At 48.2% G+C, this 26,138-nt stretch overlaps 1 protein-coding gene across 1 annotated transcript; it reads right to left on the bottom strand.

Moving 5' to 3' along the window:
* Positions 1 to 2,510: 2,510 nt before the first annotated feature.
* DMBX1 (diencephalon/mesencephalon homeobox 1) lies at positions 2,511 to 23,797 on the bottom strand. The gene is given in 6 exon segments (XM_063406894.1): positions 2,511 to 2,911; positions 3,398 to 3,752; positions 4,936 to 5,114; positions 9,683 to 9,848; positions 23,514 to 23,568; positions 23,570 to 23,797. Coding segments are annotated over 6 exon segments (1,254 nt in total). The 5' UTR covers positions 23,668 to 23,797.
* Between the last annotated feature and the right edge of the window lie 2,341 nt (positions 23,798 to 26,138).

The following is a 26,138-nucleotide window of genomic DNA, read 5'->3' as shown; positions in this document are numbered from 1 at the left end:
GCTGTGGTATCCACTGTGAACCATGGTAAGGCTGTATCTGCCCTGCAGTGAGCTGGTGCCTCCTTCTCCAGCCCCATGGGCACAGAAGAGATGCCTGTCTTACCTGGGATGGTGCAAGAGCGACTGCAACCCTCTGCTCTCTGCCTCAAACACCCACTGACTGCTGTTTCATGGGCATCTTGTATTAATTAAAATAAAGCTCAAGTGTAGATCTGATCTCGCACCCAATTACCTCACTTGTTCACTGGCACCACGGGGCAACATCAGAAGGGGTGTTAATTAAGTCTGGGTTTACTCTACTCTGGTAAAGCAACTCCACAGCCTAGAAGGGTGCAGCAGGGGTTAGCAGGGCACAGAAAAAGATTATAGGTGAATACAGCCTTTTGAGGAGGAGGAAAATTCAAGCTTTGTGTGGGTGTCCCTGGTTTGGGTGACACACAGCAAAAAATGAAAGCTGGGACTTTCTTTTTGGACAGAGTAAATGTGCTTTGGTGGTTTTAATTTACTCAAGACTCCTTTGAAAGCGGCAGCCAAAAATCTGCTTCCTACAAATACATTTGGTTTTGGCAAAGTGGAGAATTCTGCCGGTCACAGGGGCTGATTTGACACAGTCAGGAAAACTAAAGCATGAGAAAAAAGCCCCAAAGTGAAGTGTCTGGCACAACAGAAATATTTATGGAAGACACTCCATTTTCCTTGGAAGCTGGTGCAGCTGAGGAGCTGCCCCCTCCGGAGGTCTGCTCCTGCTACAACCTTATGACGGATAAACCATAATTTCCCATCAAACAGCTGTTCTTACATCTCTATTTGTGGGAGTTAGATGCCTTTTCAAGAAGTAATAATGTAGCTGAAAACAGTCTTTCCCTCCATTTTAAATAGGCAATTTGGCCCCCAGCTGCTGCCCCAGTGTGAAGCAAGGTGGGAGTGAGAGGGGCCACACTTGGGTGGCTGTGGGTCTACACTTCACATTAAATCAATTATGATTATTTGCAGAGAGAGCACAGCTCTGCCCAGGCTGTTGGTGACACACCCAGACAACACTCTTGGGATACAAACGTAGCACCTGCCTCACAGTCACTCTGGGTTTCCTGGTCCTAGGCAGTATCAGAGATGAGAGCTGAATATCATCCCCTCCTTGATGCTCAGAGTAATAGCGGTGAGTCCAAAATGTTTATTTGGTTAGGGAAAAAAAAAAAAAATTAAATTGGCAGGAATATTCCTATTCCTTCTCCACAAGGAAAACCACCCAAGGGTGACTGATGGGTCATTCCACTGAAATGGGACTGAAACTGTTCAATGCAATAATTGTGAAGCGGTGAATTTTGGTTATTTGCAAACCCTGCATTTTTGGCAAGTTCGTCTATCCCCCCTCAGTTCCCAAGAGAATATAAAGGCCCTACTTTACACTTGCTTTGCCTCCAGCAGTTAATCATTTTTCACTTGTTACATTTTCACTTGGTAACCGCTTTATGGACTAAGGGCTTGAGAATAGAATTTGGTGATCTGAGATTTTTTTCTAGACACAGCTTGCATTAATCAAGTTTTTTGTCAAAGAACCATAAAATTCATGGTGTATGAACACACCAGGAGTCCATACGGAATTTTTATTACTATCAATTGTCAAAGTAAGACCAAAATGCTCTCCAAAAAGAAAATCTTGTAATTTGTAAATAAAGTTTACACTTCACTGAAGATCAAAGAGGAAACAGTATCGATCAAAAATAATCTACAAATTTGGCCTTCATTTTCTCCCAGCCAGCAGCATTTGGCCAATATTTTGTCCTCTTTGAGCAAGTGTTATTAAAAAGAAAATGAAAAATGCTTGCTTTATAGGAAGTGCTTAAACAGGAAATTCACCTTCAGATCATTTCCTGGTTGTTAAAAAATTAGCTTTAGCAGAGAAGGGAGAAGTGGAGAGGTGAAGTGCACAATCATTTCTCTTCCTCATGAACACCTTTATAATGCTGACCCAAGAAGAACAACTAGCTACCAGCTGAGGTCAAGATGATGGCTGACTTGTAATTCTGATACTAGCTAATAAAACTGAGAAGGAAAGGGGAATAAAAGCAAAAGAGGTCACAGTTCTGTAACACTGACAGTAACACACAGGTGATGGGTGCTGTCAACATTATAAACTATATACAGGACAAAGCAGGACTCTTTCTTCCCCCAAAGAATGCAACAACAACAACAAAATAAAAGGTGAATATAACACAGTTGGCACCTTATCGAGGGGACGAGGACAAGGGGCTCTTCCTGAACGTTACAGGCTGAACTCATGGCAGTCCAGAGGACAGTTCATCTGTCTAAACACAGATCCTTTCCCCCTTCCTCATTAAATATTTAGTGAAGACCAGGCCAGTAGCAACGTCTGACGCAACTGTGGTGCTAGTAAGACGTTTATAAATGCAAAGTTTTCCCCGCAAGGGAGCACCTCACTCCAGGAAGAGGTGGGGGTTCAAGGAGTGCCGTGGGTCGTGCCAACCTCTGGTGCATCTTCTCCTGGGCAGTCAGTTGGGGAGCGTGTCCAGCCCCAGGGATGCCGCGTGCTGCTTTGCCCGGAGCCTCAGGTTCTCAATGCTCGTGGTTTTACTGTTCAGGCTCGGCAGGGAGCTGGAGGCCTGCAGGATGGGGGAGGACCAGACCTGCTGAGCGTGGGACAGCGACTGGTAATAGGACTGACAGTGCAGGGAGCTCAGCGGGGCCATGTTGACGTTCATGCCCAAGTAGGGCATGGCGGACGGTGTCCCCATTTCGAAGGAGGAGTAATGGACCAAGTTGTTGGTGGCTGCCATGTGCTGGCGGAACTGCTCCTGCAGGCGGAAAAGGCTCAGGGGCGAGGAGGAGTAGGAGTGAGTCTGAGCCAGGCCGCTGCTGGACGAGGGCGTCACGGTCGCGCTGATGGGGGACTCTGTAGCAGGAGACAGAGGGGATGGGGGTTATTCCTACAGGCTGGATGCAGGTGCTTATTCACACCCCAGAAAGGTTCTGGCAGCAGCACAGGCTTGTCTCTTGTGCTGGAGGGTGAATGAGAGGGTGTGACAGCTCACTAGAGCTAAATGTGTGCCTTTCCCATGCTTGGCACCTCAGAGTGTAGAAATGGGGCTGAGCTCTCTGCTGCTTCTGGGCTCTGCTCTCCCCAAGATCTAACTGCAGCAGAAGGTCTTTGCTCTTTCAGTGCTCCAGCTGCAATGGACACCCTGCCCTCTGTGGGGCCTGTTCAGTGCTGAGGAGAAGAGGACAAACCTGTGCAGCCTATCCATGAGACCCACTCCACAGGGAATATGGGAGGGAATATGGGACTATATCCAACCACCGGCATCCCCCTCGGAAAGGAGTCCTGACCACCAACCTGCCAGGTCCTGACACCAACCCCCATCAAGATGCTGCTCCTCACCTGCTTTTGGGCTCGCTCTCTTGCAGTTCAAAGCCTTGCTGTCCACACCAGGGCTCTTGTCCACTTTGGCCTCATCCAAGGTGCTCCTGAACTCCTCCTCTCTGTCGGTCTGGTCCTCGGGTGCTGACTCACTGGCGGACTGCTCTGACAGCGTCAGGTTGAGGTCTGTGCCAGCCTCGCTGGGGAGGCTCTGGACCTTCTCAGTGTCCGGGGTGGGAGCCTGGGTCTCCAGCACAGGCGGCTCCATCTTCCCCTCACTGTGGCTCCCCTCACAGTCCTTCTGCTTCTGCAGCTGCTCCTTCTGCAGGCTGCGCTGCTTCTTCCGGAATTTGGCTCTCCGGTTCTTGAACCAGACCTTCAGTGCCACAAACAGCAAGGGAGAAAAACCAGTGAGAATCCTGCTTAGTGCCAAATTCAGCATAATTCAGGCTCGGAGCTTCAGGGGAACCCCAAGTAGTGAGGTGCTGCAAGCCCACTGTGCCCAAAGGCCATTCCACTTTGCTGGACCTTAGAGCTCAGCTGTTTTCAGTGAATCTACAAATAACATTTCAAAGAGACTAAAAAGTACCCAGCCTCTATACTGATTCTTTAACAGACTCCATTGCTGGTGTTTTTTGGGGTCTGATAGTTTTTCTCCCCCAAATTGGTTTGGCAGCTGCATTCAAAAAGAATGTCTTGCAGCTGTAATGTCTGATGACATTACATTGGCTCACAGTCTGTTAAGTTTCCATTTGATTAGAAGTGTATCAACACTGGGATGGCAACAGTCAAAGTAAGCCATTACATACATACATTACATATAGCCTGTTGTCTGGGAACTGCATTTAGGAAAGGAGGAGAGAATCCATTATTTTTTTAACCTAAATCAGTAGATATGGATTAAAAGAAATATATTTGCAAATCATGTTCATGTTTGGTTAGATAGATAAGGAAACAAACCATTTTTTATATCAAAATACCTTGATACTTATATAAAAGAACTAATTTTTTCTACTTCTTTTTCTCTACCCAGTGAAGAATATTTGCCTTTTAAAAGACAGGAACCTCTTCACCAGCAGGTTATGAACTAGCACATTTCCCTAGTTGAAACTGGAAAAAACCCCAAACAACAACAAAAAGCAAACCCAAACCTTGGCCTGAGATGTTACAAATATTGACACTGGTGGAAAAGAGCAGCTGGAATTACTTGGGTCTCTACTTTTTTGAGAAAGCCAGAAAAGCCTCTCAAATAAATAAAAAAGTAGACTTCTGTTGCTGTTTCTAAAATTTTCCCCAAAGAAACGTGAAAGAACAAATGAAAACCAGTGTACACTTCAGACAATCCTAAATTTAAAAAATGTGCGCATGGATTAGAAGTTTCTTAAGCACATGTGTGACTTCAGATGATTTTATCCTCCCTGCCTTTGACAACTTTACTGCCCCAAAATCTTTGGTTCCACTGGAAGAATCCTGGAAGGTCAAGGGAGCTGTCAGCCCTCTGGGAACCCGGCTGTGTTCTTTTAAACATCCCCACTCACAAACACACAAAGTATCAGTACCTGGACTCTGGCTTCAGGCAGGTTTGTGCACATGGCCAGCCGCTCTCTCATCACCACATCAGGGTAGTGAGTCTTCTGGAAGGTCTTCTCCAGGGCCTCCAGCTGCTGGGCAGTGAAGGCCGTGCGACTTCGCCTTTGTTTGCGGTGCTGGGATCCATAACGTGCCTCCAAAATGATGTCTTGAAATGTACAGCCGTTGGAAGACAAGAGAAGTGGCCAATTTAATTATTGGAATGTGTACGCTGACAGTCGAATAATGCACTTGTTAACATCAGACTAAACTTCAGAATGTTTTTTCCACTGCTTTAGAGCTAATAAAACACATACATATGGATTTTACTGGATACTTGAGGTGTCCAGAGAGATAAAATGATAGCAGAGGGGTTAAAACTAGATTACCTTTGAGATCACTTCCAGCCCAAACCGTTCTATGATTCTAAAAGCCTGTTCTGGAGGGAGAACCTCTTTCTGTGACAGCTGTGAAAGCTGTTGAGACTCCAGGGCTGAATGTGGCTGAAGGAACTCAATCTGCTCCAAAATCAGTGGGGCAAGACATGGAGATGCCCAGACCCCACACCATGGCATAAGCACCTTCCACTAAGAAACACAACTAAAAATGATATGGGGACATTCAGTGTTGCACTTCTCTAATGTCTTGTGTGTAGCTCGCTGTAGTCTTCAAGGCATGATACTGGAGAGCTGTTCTGGGCTCCAGTTCAGAGAGCATTTAATCTCATGTGCTTTTGTGCATTTTGGTCCAAAGCACATCCTTTACTGAGCACTGACACTCTCCAGCATCTGGGGTGGAAACACCAGCCAGGGCCATGTCCAGCCCCACTGGTTGCAAGCCCAGAGCTCGTGTGCTGAGCTCTTCTCAGCAGAGCACATACTTACAAGGTCTGACTTCGCAAACCAAGCTTGGAAAATTGAGGGCAGAGAAGAAATTCAGACTGGGGAAAATCTGAGGCCAACAGTAAAGGGCTTATTATTTTACCAGAGGCGTTATTATTGCACAACAGTTAGTGGGAGTAGAAAGATCTTAAATCAATGAAAATAAGTTATTTGAAAATGAAAAAAACCCACCCTTTATTATGCAAGTTGGGACATGCTGTGCTACAGCCCTGGAATGAAACAGTCTGGCAAGAGGTTTGCTCTGCTGGAGGAAATGCAGAAAGAGCAGTGTCTGGTATCATTTTTAATTCGGTTAAGAATGTGACTTCCAGTAGAAGGGAGGAATGAGCACACGAGAAAACAACAGAACAGGGAGAGAAGCTGGCACTATCAGCGCACGGAGCCCGATGAAGGCTCCGGCTGCTGTTTATTTGCGCTTTTGTCACGAGCATCGTGACATGAATCCAAACAACAAACCAAAACCTGCTGTGGGGCCGCCCCCAGCACCACACAGCCAGGTCTCAGATCCACTGGCTAACGAGCGTAGCAAATCAGCTTTGCACCGCTCAAACATTCCTCTTCCAAAACTTCCAGCTGTTCCATTCTAGGTCAGCGCTCGCAGCGCCCTTCTGGGGGATCGCCAAAGCTGCGTGGTTTTGGCAACCCGGCAGAGATGTGATCAGGCTAAAGGTCTTCAACAATATAGTGCTGGTTGCATACTAGAGAATTTTGTGTTTGAGGTATCAGAGCTCCTTGGGGAGTTCAAATGCTGGTGATAAAGCTGCCCCTTTGGAGGCAGAGGGACCGTCCTTGCACATCCAGGCACAGCTCACAGTGCAGCCAGGCGAGGAGAGGGGATATTCCAGCACAAGAAATGAAATTGAAGCTGCCCCAAAACGTTTTAAAAAGCTAACATTTGTGTTTCAAGTACATGAAAACAGGAGAAAGGGCACTGGTTAAACACCCTACCTGCAGGCTGGAATATTCCCAAATTTCTGGAGTAGAGGTTAGACCTACCAGCTCCCCAGAGGCGGCAGCTCATGCATTAAGTTTGGGCACTCCAGTGAGAGGCAACCAGCAATTATTTTAATGTTTTAACTATGTTTTCAGGCTTTGTGCAAGAAGGAGAATATAAATTGCAGGTGAGGTTTTGCAGTTACCTCCAGAAACCTCTGTTTTCTGACTTAAGGTCATTTGCTTTTGTGCTGCTTTATTCTGACTGTCCCTGGAAGGCAAATGAGATCTATAACCTGCTCTGAAAGATATTCAGAAGTAACAGAATGTGAGGCAACTGCAAAGGAAACAGCTCGTAGGTATATAATGCCTACACTGCCAATGATAAGCAGACAAGGGGACTGTGGGATTTAATTTGGAAAGTCTTCCAGGTGGGTTATTAATTTTAAAGATAAGAGGTCAGGAGACCAATTGAATCTTCCGGTCAAGAATATGAGAATAGCTTTTTTATTCTTTTTTTTTAATCTTCCTCTGGTTTAGCCTATTAGGGTCAAAGACATTAAGTCCTCCATGCTCTACTCTAAAAGATACAGATCACAAACATCTTTCAAGAGATCCTTGCTGCTAGAAAAGGGGCACCTTGAGACCCAGGGTCTGCAAGGTATATTGCAGGGTTCAGGGCCATCTGCTCCCGTCTGACCACCTGCATAGTGAAAGGGGCAGGGAACAAGGGGATGGATGACCAGGACAAGGACTGGACACACTGTAGCCCAGCAGTAGAGCCAGGAGAAGAGTCCAGGCTACTTAGAACCATGTTAAGAAGGTCACAATTAGCAGCTGGATAAGAGAACATTGCTGGCACCAAGACTTGACAGCCAGCTGTGGCTCACTGATCTAAAGAATCCAAGACCTTTACCATCATCCCTTTGTGGACTGCCCACCTGGGAGGACCTTCCTGGAACTTCTGCATCCTTATTTTGGCTTAAGCCATTATTTTTTAAATTTAGCCCACCAAAGCTCTCTGGACAGGTAATTTTTCCCACCTACTCTAGACTGGAAGGAAACCCTCTACAATTTTTTTTTTTTAACTTTAATATCAGACAACTAGAAAGCTATCCTAGAACAGATATACATTTTCAGACAGTCAGGGAAAAGAATTCCATTCTAGGAAAGTTTCTGGAATCACAAGTATGGTAACTTTTTACTTTAGCTTCCATGTCCTGGTTGTCAGGTCTGTTTTAAATCACTGCATCCAAGTCCAGACCAAAACAGTGATGCTGTAGCTGTTGATCACTTGCACTGCAGGAGCCCTTGATGATCTCAGCCAGGTCTGGATGTTTTCATGGCAGGCTGAAATTTAGAGCAGATACATGTGCCCTACCACACCAAATATTCTCAGGTCTCCATCCACTGTTTTTGAACTGCTAAATCATAAAATACTGTCTGGGCTTTGCACTTCCTATTAATGAGAGCATCAGTGCAGTGCTGTTACAACCGTGACTGAACACAGAAAACCAGATCAGATGCTCTGGACCAGCAGCTCCTGTCCTGCTGCCCCACCATCAACAGTAAATGCCACTGCCTGGGTAAAGTCACATGTGACTGGATTTGAGCTAAAAAAGCTGTTTTATGGAAAGCAGCAGGATCTGCAGGAAAATTTCACCCAAGGCAAGGTCTAGGATCCCCAGAAAGAAATAAGTTAAGGTGAAACCCAAATAAGATTCAAATGAAGATCATTTAAAAGTGAGAAAAAGTGTTTTTTAGGAAAGAATTGGAAAATAGTTGCATGGAGAGACAACATGGAGAAACAAGCTATGGCCTGGGATGGCAGGAGGTGGCTGTATAGGGAATGCAAGACCTGGGTGCCTGAGCTGGGGCGTCCAATTTACTTTGTGATCACCCTCATTCTGCCCTTATTTACTAACAAGAAAGGGAAATTCTTCGCTGTTTTCTGTTCACTTGTGAAAAGACATTTCAGTGTCTTTTTAAATTCTCTCTTTTCAGTCCCATATAGTGGAGCCACATCCCACCTCTCCCCTGAGCTTCCCAGCTGTCGGAGGCCAGTCTGGAGCAAGGTGCCAGCAAACACTGGAGGGCAGGTGTCACCTGAGAGCTTGGCCACAGGGACAGTACTGAGGAGCACACCACGCCCCTTGGCTCTGGCTCTCCCACACTCCAGAAGAGTTTCACTCAACGCAAACAACAAGGGGGTTTTAACAACCCAACAAGGGGGTGCTGGGGTTTGTTGTTGTTGTTTTTGGGGTGGGTGGGTGTTGCTTTTTTATCTTCTTTTCTGTTAGAGTCGGGATTAAATGCTCAAGAGGTGGTGTTTCATGTTCAGACAGATGCTTATTAATTCTTATCTATGTTACAGTCTCACATGCTGTGAGTTCTAGCTAGCAAAGTGAAAAATGGCCTCTATTTCTTTCTTTATAAGGCCTTTTAAGGACAAACTGTCTAATTATGAAATGACACCTAAATTATTTTTACTTTTAACACAATAACCAATCACTCATGGTCCGCAATGCAGATTTTTCTATCAAATTACAAGATACCACCCAGACCCATGAAGAAGAAGGTGAAAAAAGAAGGACTAGCCTACGCCCTAAAACCTCTATCTTGCTTTATATGTATTACTATATTCTAAAACCTTAAACGCTAAGTTTTCCACCACATGATGGTGGAAAACACTCCTATTCACCCTTTTATTTAAACTACACACCCACCACCCCAGTGCTATCACCCAATTTTGGAAGCCTTTCCAAGGCCTCACGCCAAGTGTGGTGCTTTCCTGGGGGTCGATGTCTGCCAGCACAGAAAATCTAAAACCCTCAGTGCCCAGGGTTCCAGCAGATGGGGGTTTTAGTGCCAGGCAAGGGCAAAGGCCATGAGTTGTTCTTACCAGCCAGTCTCTCCGCCAGGGTGAGGGCGTGCACGGAGGGCCGGTAGTCGGGCGCGTGCTGGGCCTGCTGAGCAGCCTGCTGGTGGAGGTTGTACATGGCGCTCAGCGAGTTCATGGCGTGCAGCGAGTAGCCGTTCACTCCATAGTGCTGCATGGTGACATAAACCTGCAAAACATCACCCACAGGAGACAGGGGCTTAGGGGCTGCTGTTCCGGCATCCTGGCGTTCTCAGCAGAGCTCTGGGAATGCCGAGCTCGGAGCTGAAGCGCTGCGGGCAAGGCTCGTGCCAGGCCTCACCATTCCCGCAGGTTTTGGGACAGGAATGGAAATACCTCCTGTGCACCGTCAACACCAGCCCACCTTCAAAACTTAAAGACCACAATCTGACTGTATCTCACTCATGCTCATCAAAATACGGGAAACTGGGTTTTTTGCATACCACAATACAGTTTATCATATTACAGCGGCTTTTAATGCATTGTCCTAGCTCTATCCCGGGGCTAGCTGGGATTTTGCCCCTATCGCTGCCTGCAGTAGACTATTTGTAATCCCAGTGCTGGGATTGTCAAATAATATTTCTCATCTTAACTCACTCATTATAATTTGTTTCCATTCATTGTTCATTTTTCTAACAGGTCTTCTTCAGAAAACACAAATTATACGGGCTGGAGGGGGTGGGAAAAGAGCATGTGATGTAAAAGAAAATAAATCTGCGGCGTAATAGCACCAAAAATGTTATGGCTAAAGAGGGAATAAGGTTTGCAATAAATACCGACATTTCATAGCTCAATAGCAAGGAAATTATTTCAGAAAACTAATGGCTTTTTTTTCTAGTGTGGGCTCGGCATGAAATTTCAAGCTCTTTTTCCTTACAGACCATCTGTAAAACTGAGCTAATATTGATCTCAAAAGCCGAGCAATGCTTCATTCATCCCTGTTGTAAATGACTGAGAGCCTCCAGGATGTCGTTTCTGCAGTTTGTAAGACATCAGAAAGGAAGTTGTGAAACATTAGCCACAAAATAAATTTTTTAAACCACCGTTTACATCAGCAAGTCACCATCTGGAAAGTCAGTGCAATGAACAAATGTTCAGGGAAAGAGGGTCAGCTGGACTAACTTGAGGAAAGCAGACATCTTTTCAGGCAGCCTCTTAGAAAACAATTTAAACACTGGAGGGAGGTGATGATTTTAGGAGAAATGCCTATGGTTTTAGGAGGAACGTGATGCACTGAGCAGTGAAAATTTGGAAGAACAATTATCTGTATTGTTGTATTTTCTGTACTGCGAAAAGACCTTCATATTTGTCCATAACTGATTTATACATGGAGAGGCAGACTCATGGTAAAGAGGGAGAGATGGAAATGAGTTTATCCCACTGCCCCTCCTGCTCTGAACTCCTGTTCTCTCCACCTTGATGTAAGAAGTACAAACATGAAGTGACCTTGTGTAAAAGCCAGAGACCAAGTGGGAGTACCTTAAAGAGCAGCTGAATTTAGTACAATAGAGCCTGGGGCATCCCATGGCTTCACCCTCACAAGCATCTCTGCATCGTGGTGCCCAGGAACAGGGGAGGGAACCATGCAGCTGGAGTTTGGTCATACACTCTGCCAGCTCAAGGATGACTCTCAAGAATGTGAGTTCTGGTTTTGGGACTCTCTTCTCAAAGAGGCTGCAGAAATTATTAACCCATAATTTTGGAATTTAGCACTCTGCTTTATTCCTGTTTCCCCACGTCCCTCCTGCTCTGCCACTGCATCATTTCAGCACTGAGTGCCCATGGAGGGTGACAAGTCTGAGTGTGGTTACACCCCAAAGATCTGACACACACCCTGATGCCAGCTTCATCTGCTTCGTGTCTGCCTGTTCACCCACTCTGGACTGACTCCCCATCATTCTAAGATAAAATGTGAAAATGGACATTTTCATTTCAGGTGTCAACTGAAACACAAGGATGCCATAACTCTGCTCTAGTGGAACTCAGGGAAGATCTAAGCAATGAGAAAATTGTTTGCTGGTTCTTTGACCAAGGTTGTGGACTCACACACCAACAGATTTTTGGCATTCTTACCTATTTTCCTCACAATGGGGTTCACAGTGAAATTAAGATGTGATGTTACTTTCTTGGACTGCAAAGATTTACTGCTGGTGCCACACATTAAGGGACATGTCCTAGTGACATGTACCATTGATATGGCCACGGAGGACATCTCCCATCACCTGGGAAGGACTGAGCCGTGGTGCAGCCTCACCCCATCCTTGGTGTGGTTCATTTCCCAAGGGCACCATACCACCCAATAAAGTCATTCACTGTCTTGCTGTCACAGACAAGGCCAGGACTGGCCTTTCTGGCCATCACAGGCAGCAAACCAGAGATTTGTGATTTCATTCTGCCTCCTCACTTGTGAACCAGCTGGCTGGTTGCACCAGCTTTGGCCAGCGGGGTGGAGGTCTCAAAGCTTATTAAGTTCCTGCGTGTTTTGTGAAAACCATTTGAGGACACAGAACCTATTAATGGCCCTGGGCTGCTGCCAGACCTCTGTCCTTAATAGAGGCTGGAGAATCCACACCGGGGCTCAGCCTTGCCAGAAGATACGTGGGAGGCCAAGTGTCTTTGACTCCCAACTCTCAGAAATGCCTGTTTTTCTTTCCTAATCCCCCTTGCATGTCGTCGGCTGTGTAGCAAGCTGGCACTCTAAAGGAAAAATGAAGAGGGAGAGGAGGGGAATTTTCCCATACTGTACAGTCTTCCAAGGATACTGCCAGTGGTGTTGTGTCTGGAGCCCAATGTTTCCACTGAAACACTTGCTCCAGGAATATTTCAGTGGTTTTGATTGTTAAAAGATGATTTTATGTGTACATTTTTGGGTGGCCTAGAAGCAAGTGCATTTAAGAAAAAAAAAAAAAAAAAAAAAGGAGAAGGACTTCATAGGGGTGAACTCAGGATGGGAGTCAATGCCCATCACAGCTTTGGTGATAACTGCCTGTTACGCTGCAGTGCAGAACTTCCTACTCACTTGTGCAGCAAATGTATCATCCCAGATTCTGTGTAAAAAATGAGGGAATTTACTGAGCGAGACGGTTCAGCCGGGTAAGCAAAGTTAACTGAGACCACAAATAGCTCCTGTTTAACCATCAGCTCCGAGCTCACTCCAACCCCAATAAATTAAATATTTAAAAGACATCATGCAGCAATTTTTTTTAATGGAGAAAGCCATTCATCAAGCCACCGCTGTGTTTCACAAGCTGTCGAATAGTGCTTACACTGGTTAAAATAATCTTTATATTTCATTAAGCAACCAAATAAGCTGATCCCTTCCCACTGGCTGTATAGATGGTTTTAATTTTCAAAATCTGCAAATGCATCTTTTATGTCTCTGCGTGGCTGGAGGGCCTCAGGAACAGCTACAGCCAGGAGGAGGATGAGAGCAAAGTTTGAGGTCCTGCTTTATGGAAGGGTATGGGCTTGAGCAGCTATGGATAAGCTGGAAGAGTAACAGGGTCCATCCTGAAAGACAGTAAATTCCTCATCCTGATTTTGTGCACCAGAGATCATTGAAGAGTTAGGAGCAGCGAAGAAAGGAGATGGAAACTGAGGAAAGGTGCAGGAAAGGTGAGAGGAAAATGCCCCTGCGGGAGCCTGTGTGCTGCTGGTGCAGCGTTTGCTTCTCACAGGGGGTGGATGCTGCCGGGCAGAGCCGGGGCTGGAAACTCCTGGGGCTGGAGCTCTCCCCCTGCACGGCCCCTCAGCAGCAGCAGAGGCTCTCCCACCCCCAGCATCACAGCTCCGGCCCTCTCCCAGCTCCCCACATTTCCCAGCACTGGGCTGTGAGGTCTCCTCTCCATGTCCTGCACCACACCCTGCCAGGGTTCCCACTCCTTCTGTCTTTACAATCCTGGCGTTACTACCTCAGTGACAAAAACCCTCCTACAGCTCTCGCCTCTCACTTATGTTTTTGCTGTGGAAGACTCATGGATGCTGTGCCTATTTTTCTTCCCAAGCCTGCAGACTTCTCAGACTGCAGGGGCCGTGTTCTGCCAGGGTCCAGCCTCACAGAAAGGACATGGGATTCCCCTTTGCTTTAACTGCTGCTGTCCATGAGAAATCCAGCTTCCACCATTCCTGCACTGCTTTGAGGCCAGGCAATGCAGGGTTCTGCCCATCCCAGACTAATCCAGGGACCCCATCACTCTGTATCAGCTGCTGCTGCTCAATCTGATGTGAAGCAGTTTGCACATTTACCAGCCAGAAACAGGAGCCCTGTTCTTCCAGAGCAGAGCTGCACTGCTCCAACCAGCGTGGCTCCCATCCATCCCTTCCCAGCCCTGAAAACCTCAGGTTCCCATGAAGTCACACAGCACAGGAGTGATGCAATTTATTGTGCACCATGAAACAGAGTGGCATATACAGGGGAGATCTGTGCCTGGTTTTAATAGTCTCAGCTTTGTAAAAGGCTTTAATTTCCCTATTTAACTGGTAAGTAAAATTCGTATAATTTTGCATGTAATTCTGTCCTGAGAGAAGACGTGGAGAGAGATCTGTGCATTTCCTCATCAGGTGAAAACTCCTGTCCCTAGTGGCTTGTGTATATGTGGAATTGAGACAGATCTGAGAACAAGTTAAAAAATGAGATATTGAAATTTTCTGAAAAGTTCCTGGTAAGAAAACATCTATATTTTCCCTTCAACTGAGAAAAAAACCCAAACCAACAAATCACCAAAACAAAATCACAAGACATTTGCCCTTCTCAAGCATCTCTGTCAGGTAGGATGAGGCTGAGGCTGGATGTAGGACATGAAGCTTTGCAGAGGCTTTGGACCATTCTCTCTTTTCCCTCCAAATAGGGTCATCCCAAACTCAAAGAAAAAATGAGACTAAAAACTGAGACGCTCAGTTGCCATCATAAAGAATGGGGCAATAAAACCTGTGCGTTAGAAATACTCTAGAATTATTCCTAGAGGTTTCAAGAAGAGGATGCCAGTCTGCTTTTGACTGATGGGCACCATGGGGTGTTTCTTTATCACTTCATCAAACATGTCCCCAAAATGGAAGGGTTGCTGATGGGAGAGAGGGTGTATGAGGTTTTCTTTATGTGGGAAATAAGCTGTACCAAAAAACCAAAAAAACAACAACAAAGAAAAGAAGTCAAATCTGGACTTCAGAAAGTCACTTTCAGGAGGGAATTTTAACACTATAGTTCGTTGCTGATGAAGAGATTCACCACAGATGCATTTAAAGTTTGGAAGAGCACAGCACAGCCTCGTCTCTGTGCCCTGATGCAAGGCACAGCTTGAGCACAAGGAAAAGATCAGTTAAAAAAAATCAAGCATGAAACAGAAGTCTGGTGCACTTGATTGGTGTTCAGAATTCTGCAGGTGACAGAAAAAAATAGGAGTAGCCCTGTCAGGTAAAAGAAAATTGTGGTCCTCAGCCTGAGGACCTGCAAAGGTGCTACAAATCACTGCTGGTGTTTATGCAAAGCACAGGAACCCACTGTTCATTACTAACAGGGAAAAACAGCAGACAGTTTGTGCTGCAACATCCTTTCCCTTTTATTACCACTGGCAAAAAACATCACTGAAAATAGAATCACAGCAGAATATCCTCCCTCACCTCCCCTGGAGCTGTTCTGCATTATGATTTTATGCTTTAAATCCTTATTCAGAAACACTTCAAATCAGAAAGATAAATAACAAATCTTTGTGTAACTCACATTCTGGGAAAACAGGCTCACTCTATTGACAGACATTGGGTTTATATGTATTTGGTGCTAAATGAATTACATACCTGAGGGGTTATGAATAAAGGATCCTAGCAAGAAGTTTTCTTCAATCTTTTTTTTTCTTAAGTATATCCCTAAATCTTTTAGATATATAAAGGCTCAAAATCCCATAAGATAATAACCAACACGTTATAAAACAGTTTTGTTCCTCACTTGAGATTACCAAATATCTAAGGAAACAACTTCACCTTTGTAGTGGATGAAATACAGATAATTTGGAATACTGCAACACATCATAGTTTCTCATTCAAACATCAAAGTCCAAGACCAGCATGCACCCCAAAAACAGGCTTCCAGAAGACTTTCCTTATAACTGAAATAAAGAACTGAGGACAACTCCCAAAAAACCCCAGGACTCTGCATTTCTGATCTTCCTGAAATATTTTTATGCCTGTGAAAATCCCTGGATTTAAATAAAGTTAATTTCTAAGTGCAGAGAGAGATCTTAATTAAGCAGGATCTAGTTAAATAAGTGACAATGCACTGAAAGCAAAACCTAAGCAATTACACCAATTCTTGCAGCTCACACTCAGCTATTCTTAGTGACCTTGGTATAAATAAAGAGATGATTTTCTTAAAACCAGGAGAATTGCTAGCAGCTGAAATCTGGGAATACTTCCAGTCAGGGACAGCATCACCAGTTTAGGATAGACCTTGTCAAATAATTGACTCTTTGAAGCTGTGCTGATGATGAGCACAGCAACTGTGTTTTTAATGCTCATCTATTTGTAGTGGAGACATAATTGGATGTGAGAGGGCTCGTAATTTTTATAAAACAAACCTCAGAGCATCCTGATGGGACAAGGGAGTTTTGTTGCAAGACCCTAGAAATTCTCAACATCAGGTTGTGAGCAGCTGAGGTAACAGGCCCTGGCTGACAGGGGTAACTCACATCAGTTGCTGTGATTTTTATTTAAGGCTTTTGTGAAATCATCGTTTTTCACCCAAAAGGTAACAGAACTGAGTGACTGATTAGACACTTCCTGGCAAAAGACTTTCCAATGCCTCTGTTTGCAGAGGCATTCTTCAGAGGGCAGACTTGCTAGGTCCAAAATAAAGAAAATAAAATAAAGACATCCTTAACAGCTCTACTTTTGAGTTTTAGGACTTGGAACCCAGCAGCTTGCAGTGTAGAGCCAGGAGTGGCATCACTAAATATCACTGTGGTGCAAAAACCCTTGCTTCTTGTAATTTACACCAGACAAGCTGTGCTTACAGATCAAACCAGGACAAACCTCCCTTCTCCCTTTCAGAGCAGTGCTCAAACCTCAGTAGAAGCTCTAGGAAATTATATCAAAGTGGAGCATCTTCCTGGGTAAACGAGAAAAGCTTCTCATATGAAGATCACTTTGACTCTAGTTTTCCATCTCATTCTGCTTCCAGATCAGTCAGCAACAACAACAGCAAAAAAAAATCTTGCATTTAAGATTTCTTATCATGAATATCAGAATGGAACTGAACCCTACAGCCCAGCTCTGCCACCACTGCTGCTGCACATCCGTGGATGTGAAATGCGCTTGCATCCCGCTGCGGCCAGGCTCGCGCGTTCCTGTGCTGCCCACCTGCTCTCCTGTCTCCAGACCTTACAGCATCTCTGACTCTGGACTGCCCTGAATTCAGAACTTGGAGTAACCTTTAAGTACCCCACTATCACACTGCTGAGTTCACGAACTGCTTAAAGAGTTGATCTTTGGTGTTTTTATGAAAAGAAAAACAACAAAGTACCTGCTCAGTCCTTCACCTCCCTTCTGTGAAAAAGCCTTTCTTGAGAAGCATCATTTTGTTTTGAGAAGCATCTTTTGCCTAATTTTGGCAAAGAGAATTTTCCAAACGAAACTTTCCCCTTCCCAAAGGGCTGCTGGAAGCAGGAGGGTGGCTTGCTGCTTGCTCTCTGCCCCCAAAACAGCTTTTGCCTGCAGCGTATTTGATTGCAGATTGTTCCCATGAGCAAACTGACCGTCTTGGAAGGCAGCCTCTTGGGATTTCTGGATCAGGAATCTCCCATCCATGGAAGATGGAGCAATATCTTGGAGGATTTTACCCATAACTGTCTCACCAAGAAGATGAGGATCTACAGTTCTGTGTCAAAATACGTTTTTAAGCTTGTGACGTTTAGTGACAAGGACCTGTGTCTGTCCTGAGCACCATGACCACGACGCTGATCTGACAATCTAGCACTGAGCCCTAACAAGGGAGATCAAACACTGCAAGAAATGCACAGATAAGCTTTGTAAAGATTTTCTGAGGCAGCTGAAGACGTTCCCAGTTCCTCTACTGCTGCTCCCAGGTGCTGCAAGCCCGGCAGCCAGGGTGGCAGCAGGGAATGTGGGCTTGCTCCAGGCACTCCCAGTGCAATGCCTCAGCCCAGATGCTGGGCTCCACGGGCAGGAACTGGGCTGAGGCACGCAGGGACGGTGATTTCTCTACCCATCACCTCTACTCATCAAGTAGAAAGTAAAAAGCTGAAGCTGTAAGTTCTGGGTGTTGAGCTGAGAGAGTTTGCTATGCACACGAGGAGGGGAGCAGTGTGTCTGTGTGCAATGCAGTGGTTTCTGCCACATTGCTGCAGTTTAACCCTGCTGGCACAAAAGGACTTTCCTAGGTGCTCTTTTAGCTTACTAGATGGAGGCTTGTGAGGTTATGATGCCAAGTGCAATTCTGCTTGAAGGAGATTTTGAGAGATAGAAAGAGCAAGCAAAACTTGAAAGCAACAGAATCTGAGAGCCTGAACTCAGGGTGTTTTTGCACGTTCAGTTGGACCCTGCGTCTGCAGATGATTTACAGAACACAGGATGGCAACTGCTGCTGCTCAGACTTAAATCATCTATGAGGCAAAAATGACAGACAGTCATTGCTCTAAATGAAAAGTTGGTCTAAAAGAAAAAAAAACCCACCAAAAAAACAACAGGGTCTATCTTGGTCTAAAAAAAATTTAAAAATCCTGTAAGGCAGCTCCACAACCACTGGAATTGTGAGGTACTTACGATACCTTAAAAGAATAAACCAAAAGTTTGAAATTTTTCTTCTTTGAAAGTAGCAACACCGATTTTCATCCTAGCACTAAAAAATATGCTTGAGCTCCGTGGCTTTTACAAAGAGGACCTGGCGTGGGGGAAAGACTTGTGCCACCTTAAAACAGGGCCACAAACTGGAGTCAGTGGCAGCAGTGCCAGGGAGCACCACGGGTGCATGTGAGGCTTCCCTTCCCGTAAGCGTTTGGATCCCTACCCCGAATGAAGCGCGGCTGCCAAGGTAAGCAAAGTATTTTGGCCACCAGCAGGTGATGTGTGCTCTAAAGAGCTGAGTGCTGTAAAGCAGGCAGAGCTGCTAAATGTCTGCTGGGCTTTGTGGGGAGACCTGGAGCCCCCCAGCAGAGGCACCTTCACCCACCTCGGGCTTACAGACGCCAGGGGCTCGCAGAGCTGCTCCCTGCTCGCTCCTCCTGCTGCTCGGCACGGCTGGGAACGCCAGGTTCCCACAGCTCCCTTGGGAAGAGCATTTTCTCCCCAGAGAGATCCATCAGCTCGTCTCCCTCAGTGCAATTGTTATCCTTTCTTTGGAAGATCCTAGTGGAGCATCACACTCACACTTTGAGTTTTACAGCACCGTTTCTCAAGTCAGTGTTTGCTCTGGCCATGCAGAGGCTGCTGATGGTCCTGAGAGAGCTGTGCCAGCTACCACAAATCCTGGTGTAAACATCTCTTTCCCTCCCTTCGGAGAACTGCTGGTCCATCCTGCTCCCAGCCCTCCCTCAGAGACTCTCTCCTTCCCATGAGCTGTAATTCCACCAGAACTGCTTAAAGAAACAGAAGTCTGATCCAAAACCTAATGAAGTTAAAAGGAAAAAAAAAATCAATTTCAGTAACTCTAACAGTGAAATAAACTGTTGGGAAAAGACCCAGGGTTTGGCTAACCCCAGTGCACCATTAATGAATTCTTGACTATTTGGCTACATTTCCAAATTCTCCACCAGCACATTTTGATGGAAATTCCCCCGGAGTAGATTAGTTTATTAGTAGCTGTATAGGATTGGAAAATTTGGAATTTACTGAATTTCAGCATTTTCCCTCCTCCTATGTTTTTCCAGATGAAGCAAGGTAACTATAAACGTTCTGTTCAGACACAAGTTGTGGAAAGCAGCACTCAACCTTTTGAAAGGGTTCAAGCCCAGCTGACATTGGTCAGTGCCTCAGTAGAAGCATTTTCAACCTGACAAGCTGAATTTTGAGATGCCCCTGAAAAACCACTGGAATCTCAGAAAATGTGGACTACTTCTCGCTAAGTTTACCCTTAGTGTCACTAGTAAAACCAGTGGGTAGCTGTTTCAGAAGAGCTGGTCCGGGACCTTCTCTGAAGCACCTTTCTTTTGTCAGGGCTGGTTGTGAAAATGACAGAGGAAAAAGAAACTGTTCTCTCCGGCTTCTTTTCATCCAATTTCCTTCTTTCTCAGTAAAACATTCTTTTGAAAGATAAAGACACTGGGAACAAAACCCACTGCAGTCACTCTATGACTATATAGTGCAAAACTTGCCTGGCAAGCCTGCCCTTTTCTCTGATTTGTGGGAAGCTCCTCTGACTCTGTTTCTTTGGTGCAGGCAGTGACACTGGCACTAAGGAAAAGCAGCATCTGCACCAGCTCCGTGAAACAGAGCTGTGCCTTCTGATATGGCAATAAAATCCCTGCTCATGTGTGTGAGCATGAGGAGAATCTCCCAGTTAGACATCAAGATCTCTTTAAATTAGCAGGAATATCTGGAAAGCTGATCTAAAGTGTTTTTCTGTGTACTGATGGCACAGCTTTGGGTGTATTTTTACATTGACTATGTTGGCCTAATTTAATACAGCTTCTCATCAGTCATGGGGTAACTCAGGGTTGAAGTCACTCTTAGCCTTTCAGGAATTTTGTGCCCATTGCAGTTCCTAGTTGGAATGGAAAAACCGAACTTAGAAACACAATCCAAAATCCAGAGGGTTGTAGGTCCAAGTCTCTCTGGCTGGGGCAAACAAGGAAATGGGATTGACCTGCATCGACTTACTCATGGGTGAAAAGCAAACATGGGAGAGAGAAGCTAAACAGTCAGCAAGCCAGTTCTGAGAAGTGGTCAGGAGAAACACAGAGCAGTGGGAAACTGCAGATTTACTCTCTCCCCGCCACGGCACAGTGGGGTGTGGGCCAGGGAGCGTGTAAAACCTCTCATCCTCAGGGTGAGTCCTCTCCTGCTCTCCCTAGGACAGGCAGGGCAGAGGAACAGCCTTATCAACACTTGGGCACCCCGTGGGGCTCAGCCTTTGCCCCTCATCGAGAACACGACCCACGTCCTGTAGGCGGATGAGGTGCCCAGCAGGGTCAGTTGTCCACGGCTTGGAAACTCAGAGAGGAGAGGAAAAAAGCAGCAGGTGTTGCTTGAAATCTGGGGAAGGTGGGTGCTGAAGGTTACCCCCGCAGCCCTCCTCGCTGAGCCCCGGGCAGGCCGGGAAGCGGCCAGCGGCTCCCCCAGTCTGGGGAGGGTCTCACCCAACCCAGCTAAGAGCAGATCTCGCTTCTCTTTTGCTTTGTGTTCCGTGCAGAGGTGAGGGTGAGAGAGGGTAAATAACCCCCAAACCCTCCAGCTCTGCCTTTGGGGAAGTGGGAGGCTACTTCAGACAAAACTGTTATCCATTAACATCCAATTATCACTTGGTCCAAGCCATTAATTATAAATCAGCCTCCTAATTGGGATAATTAGCTCTCTGCTACTTAATGTAGTATGACTGATGCGTTTGGAAAGAAGGTAATCAGTCCATTTGTTTAGCGTTAGGCGAACAAATCCAACTCTCATGGTTTAATTTCAGCCGCAGCCTTCCCACCGCCTTCCCCCCCTCGGCCCACCATCAACATTCAAAGCTCATCGCAGCTCCATTAATTGTTTGGGAATCACGGCAGGGACGGGCACACGCATCTCCGCGGGGCTTTCGGGACAGCAGTCCCCAGCCCCGGGATGCGACCGGGCTCGCCCCTCCCTCGAGGGGAATTGCTGGGATTTTGGGGAGGGGGTTAATTGGAGGGGACGGGTTTGAAGCTGAGCGCGGCCGCACAGTTGGGATCGTTCCGGAGCAGCCCCCGCACCTCGGCCCGGCCTCGCCTCTAGAAACCATTTCAGGGAGAGCGGGAAAACTTTCCTTTTTACGTTTTTTTTTCCCCCCTTCTCCTTTCCCCCACTTCCCCTGGATGTCTCATTAATGCCGGCTGCTCGGCGAGCCGCCGATAGCTGCGGGACATGATTAGATATTTATTACTGTCATTTACATGGAAAACTTGAGCTAACCAAGTGGAACTGGAGGGGGCCGCCGGAGGGGACGGGATGAGGCGGAGCGGGGACATTTCTTTTTCCCCGGCGGAGCCGGAATGCGGGACACAGCCGGAGCGCGGCCGGCTGGATAGAGGATGCGGGGACAACCCCGCCAAGCACCCAGCCAGGGGCAGGGGTGTGGGGCCGAGCCCTCCCCGGGTGTGGGGCTGCGGTACCACCTCGCTCCCGCCGCGTTTCGTTTCGAGAGGCAGCGGGCAGCGCTGGGTGCGGGAATCCCGCCGGGAAACGGGGGATGCTGCTCCCTCCCTCCTTTCTGCTGACGGCCTCGCCGAGGCAACCCTCGGGGACACCGAGGAGCTGTCCCGGGATGCGCTGACCCCTTTTGCCCCCGAGGTCGCCGCCTGGAAATAAATGGAAAGCGCAGCCGGGAACAGCCGCCGTCCGCGGGGACAGGATGGCTCCGTACGAGGCTCTTCTTGTCCCTTCTCTCCCCAGATAAAGGGACAGCCACGGCGAGGTGTCGCAGTGAAACCCCATCTCCATCGGAGGAGAAACTTCCCCGAAAGCCTTGCTTTGGACTAGAGGAGCCCGTGGGTCTTGTCCCCCGCAAGGCTTCCAGGAGGTCACCCTCGCCCTCTCCTTGCCCTTGCAAGGGGAACGGGTCCCCGGTGCCCCGGGCAGCCAGCCCCGAGTGGGGACACGGACTTCTTTCCGCTCAAGTGCTGGCCGCGGCGGAGCACAACCCGCCCCCCTTCCCTATCTGTTATCCCATGGCCCGAGGGGCGACTCTGGCGGAGATGTATGAGATCTCTTGCGGTAAAAATATGCATGCGGATCCCCATTTGGTTAGCCCTATAATGGAGGTGTAAATAGGTTTCGACTGCGAAGCCCTTAATTTATCAAGAAGGGCTGACAGCGCAGGTCCGGGATTTATACACCCCTTGCAGAGGGAGAGCGTGGAGGGGGGCGCAAGGACCGGCCTGCCAGCTCCTTACAGGGGCTCCCCGTCCGTTTTGCCGTCTAACCTCGCAGTGAGGTGACGTGAGGGTGCGATTTGTCCTAGAAAGGCTTCCTAGCGCTGCCGGCATCTCGCCCTCCCTTCCGCTCTCAACTTCCAGCTGCACCAGAAAAAAAAAAAAAACAATCCCGGAGCCACCCCGAGCGGGGCCGGGAGCCGGGGACGATGGCGATGGCCCCTCTCGGGGGTGTTTCTGCCCTCGGCAGCTCTCTCAGGCTGCGCAGCTTACTAAAACATCATTATGTAAATAGGGGGAAAGTTGCGCTCTCCTGCCGCGGAGCCCGGCTGAGGGAGGGATGCGCGTCCCCGACCATTCCCTGAGCCGGGTTACATCCCTCGCATCCCCGCCAGCTGCCCCAGCCCGCACCGGGGCGGGCTGGCAGTTGGAGTCAATGGGGAACGGGGCCCCGAGCTGGTAGTGGGGGGGTTGCATTATTTTTTTTTCGTGGTAGTCTGGATTTTTTTTAAAGGGTGGTATACTGCAAATAAACAAGGGAAAAAAATAGAAAAAGAAAAAGAAAAAAGAAACAAAGAGGGACAGGAGGGCAGAGAATTTTCGCTGGAGCCCGGGCTGGGTTTCTCCCCAGCAGTGCGCGCATCCCCGCCAGCGGTCCCTCCGCCGGCCACGCGTTCCCCCACGGACAGATTCCCCCTGCTCGCAAGCAACCCACAAAAGTCCTCCTCTTTCCCCGTCGGCATCCCCAGCCCACCCGGAGGCGCGCTGCCCGGGGGGTTTCTTACCTGGGGCGGTGGGGCAGCCTCTCGGCCCGCCGCGGGAGCGCGGACACGCGTGGGAGCGCGGCGCTGCGCCCCGGCCCGCCCTACTCCATCCGCCCGCGCTGCCTGCGCGCTGCCTGCGCGCCCGGCGGAGCTGCCATCTACCGGGAGTCAGCATTGGAGAAGGATTTTTAAAAGGAGCTTCATAGCGACCCGGGAGCTACCCAGCAAGATTTTCAATGGTCCTCCACGCTGTCAATCAAAACGGGGCTGCTGATGCACCCCCCACCCCCCGACGCTTCTTACTAGTCATTTACTCCAAGCCGAGGTGTAAACGCCTAATTAAATCCCTGGAAGCAGACGGGATGCCGGTGGAGGGAGGAGGGCTAGAGCCAGGACCGGGGGGGTGATGGGGTCCGTAAGGCTCAGGGAAGGGAAGCCGTGCCTCTCCCCGAGCCCCCCGCTTAGCACCGCGCCGGATCAGACCCTGAAGTTTCCCTCTCCCCCGACGGCCCCTGGGTGGTGATGCTGGTGGGGGATAATCTCCCAACTTTAATTACAGAGCGACCGCGGCCCCCCACCCTCCTCCTGGCCGCCTCGCTGTCCCAGCTTAGCCCGCTGCACCCCTCGACTCCTCTTTAAAATTGGGGGCTGGGGGAACGGACGCGGTCACGACACGGAGAGATAAAATAGGAGCGGTGGAAGGAGCTCCGAGGAGCGCTGGGCGACGGATCCACCGCCCGCCCCGTCGGGGAAGCTCCGCTGCGGCAGCCGGGAGCGCACGGGCGGCCCCGCCGGGAGCCGGGGAAGGCAGCGGGAGGGACAGCGGCCAAGGGGGGGACCCCGCGGGGCTCCCACGGGGAAGGAACGAGCACCTAACGCAGCTCCCCGCTCACGATTTTTTAAAAAATATACTTTCCCCCGAATTACTTTATTTATTTTCTCCCATCGGTATGTAAAAAGTGGAAAACCAGCTTTTCCTTTTCTTGTATTTCCTTTTCTTTCTCTTTTTACTCTCTCTGCGGGATTTTCGCAGGTACCTCCCCGTCCAGCAGCCGGGCTGGTTATCTGGCAGAGCTCACTAACTGGAGCTGTGGTTGTGTTTGCTTTTCAGCTTTGCCATGCCTTCGCAGCAGAAAGAGCAGTTTAAAGCCTTTAGAGAGATTGCTAATAGATGCCAGTTCCTTGCCTTTAGATTCTCTCCCAGCCCAGGAGGATTTAGGATGGGATTGGGAGACGAGACGCCATTTCAGGCTCCAAAACACCCTGTTTTAAAATGACTGCGGGTAAGAGGATTAAAACAATAATACCCTTCTCTTCTTGAAGGTTTTTTTTTTCCTCTCTCCCTCCTATAGAAAAGATTTCTTCTCCCAGAGCAAAACCGTTTAGACAGGAATTAAGGGAACAAGAAAGAATAAGGGCGGGGGGGGGGGGGGGGGGGGGAGTGGGGGGAGAGGACCTTTTAATTTGAGCTTGATATTTTGTACAAATTTTGACCAAAAGAAAAAAAGAAGGGATCGGTCTGGTTCGGGACACCAGAAGACTCCAAGTGCCACTTTCTTGTATTTATTTTTATTGTGTGTATATATATATATTTATAGATATATATTTTTAACCAGAGGTTATGGGGTACCAAGTGATCGTCTCGGGAATGAGATGGAGGGGGTGAACCCATTGAAATCTATTCCAACCTATTCCTGCCCTGGCTCCGCCGATGTCCCGCTCGCCCCCAGGAGCGAGGAGAGCCCCTCGTCCCTCGCTCCCCGCACCCTCGGAACCATCCACCCGCTTTTGGCCGGGAAACCGATCGGGCGAAACTCTGCGCATCCATTGCCGCGATCGCTTTTCGGGGCCATTTTTCGGGGACCCAAAGCCGGGCTGGCCTGGGCATCACCCCGCGAAAACAACGCTGAGTGGCCCTCCTTGCCTTTTTTTGAGGTGACTCTGCAGAGGACACCACCACTGCCACCGCCCCGCGAGTTTGCCACCGGCACCTTCCCTTCTGCGCTATCCACAACGAGCGGGAGCGGGCACGGCGGGGAGCCGGCTGCCAGCACCTCCCAAAATTCAGCCGCGCCCCTGGAAGCGCCTCCGAGCCCCTCGACACCCGGCTGGGAGCAGCCCCGCGGAGCTGGAGCTGGCGGGGTCTGGGGCACAAACACCGACCCGAGGGGCAAAGATCTGCTCCAAAGCCGGCAAACTTTGCGGGGCTGCGGCGCTCCTTGCAGCGGGAAGGGTTCCCCGTGTGCCGGGGGGCTGTGCCTGGCCGGGGTGGGGGCAGCGCCTCTTCTCAGTTGTTTCTGAGTTGTGGTTTGCAGCCAGGCGCGAATTCCCAACCCCTCCGACCGCGATGTCACCATTGTCTCGACCCTCTGCTCGTGAGAGCACGGGAGATTTTGTAATGACTTCGACGAAAAAGCCCGTTTTAATTCCCCCCTTCCCCTCGAAGAAATAACAAGAGTTTTCCTCTGTCTTCAGAATATTTTCCCGAGCTTTCCAGCAACGGGATTTCTGCCGTTTAACCAGCCCCCATAAATAAATAATTGCGTTTAATTCAGCTCTTCTTCGCAGAAAACGAGTAAAGAGCGCGTTTAGCGCGGCTCGGAAAAGTGACCCCAGTTTGTCTGCGGAACTGATTTATCACATCTC

This window comes from Prinia subflava, chromosome 10 (genome assembly GCF_021018805.1).
Source record: "Prinia subflava isolate CZ2003 ecotype Zambia chromosome 10, Cam_Psub_1.2, whole genome shotgun sequence".
In the NCBI taxonomy this organism is placed as follows: Eukaryota; Metazoa; Chordata; class Aves; order Passeriformes; family Cisticolidae; genus Prinia; species Prinia subflava.
This window is presented reverse-complemented; position numbering and strand designations above follow the sequence as displayed.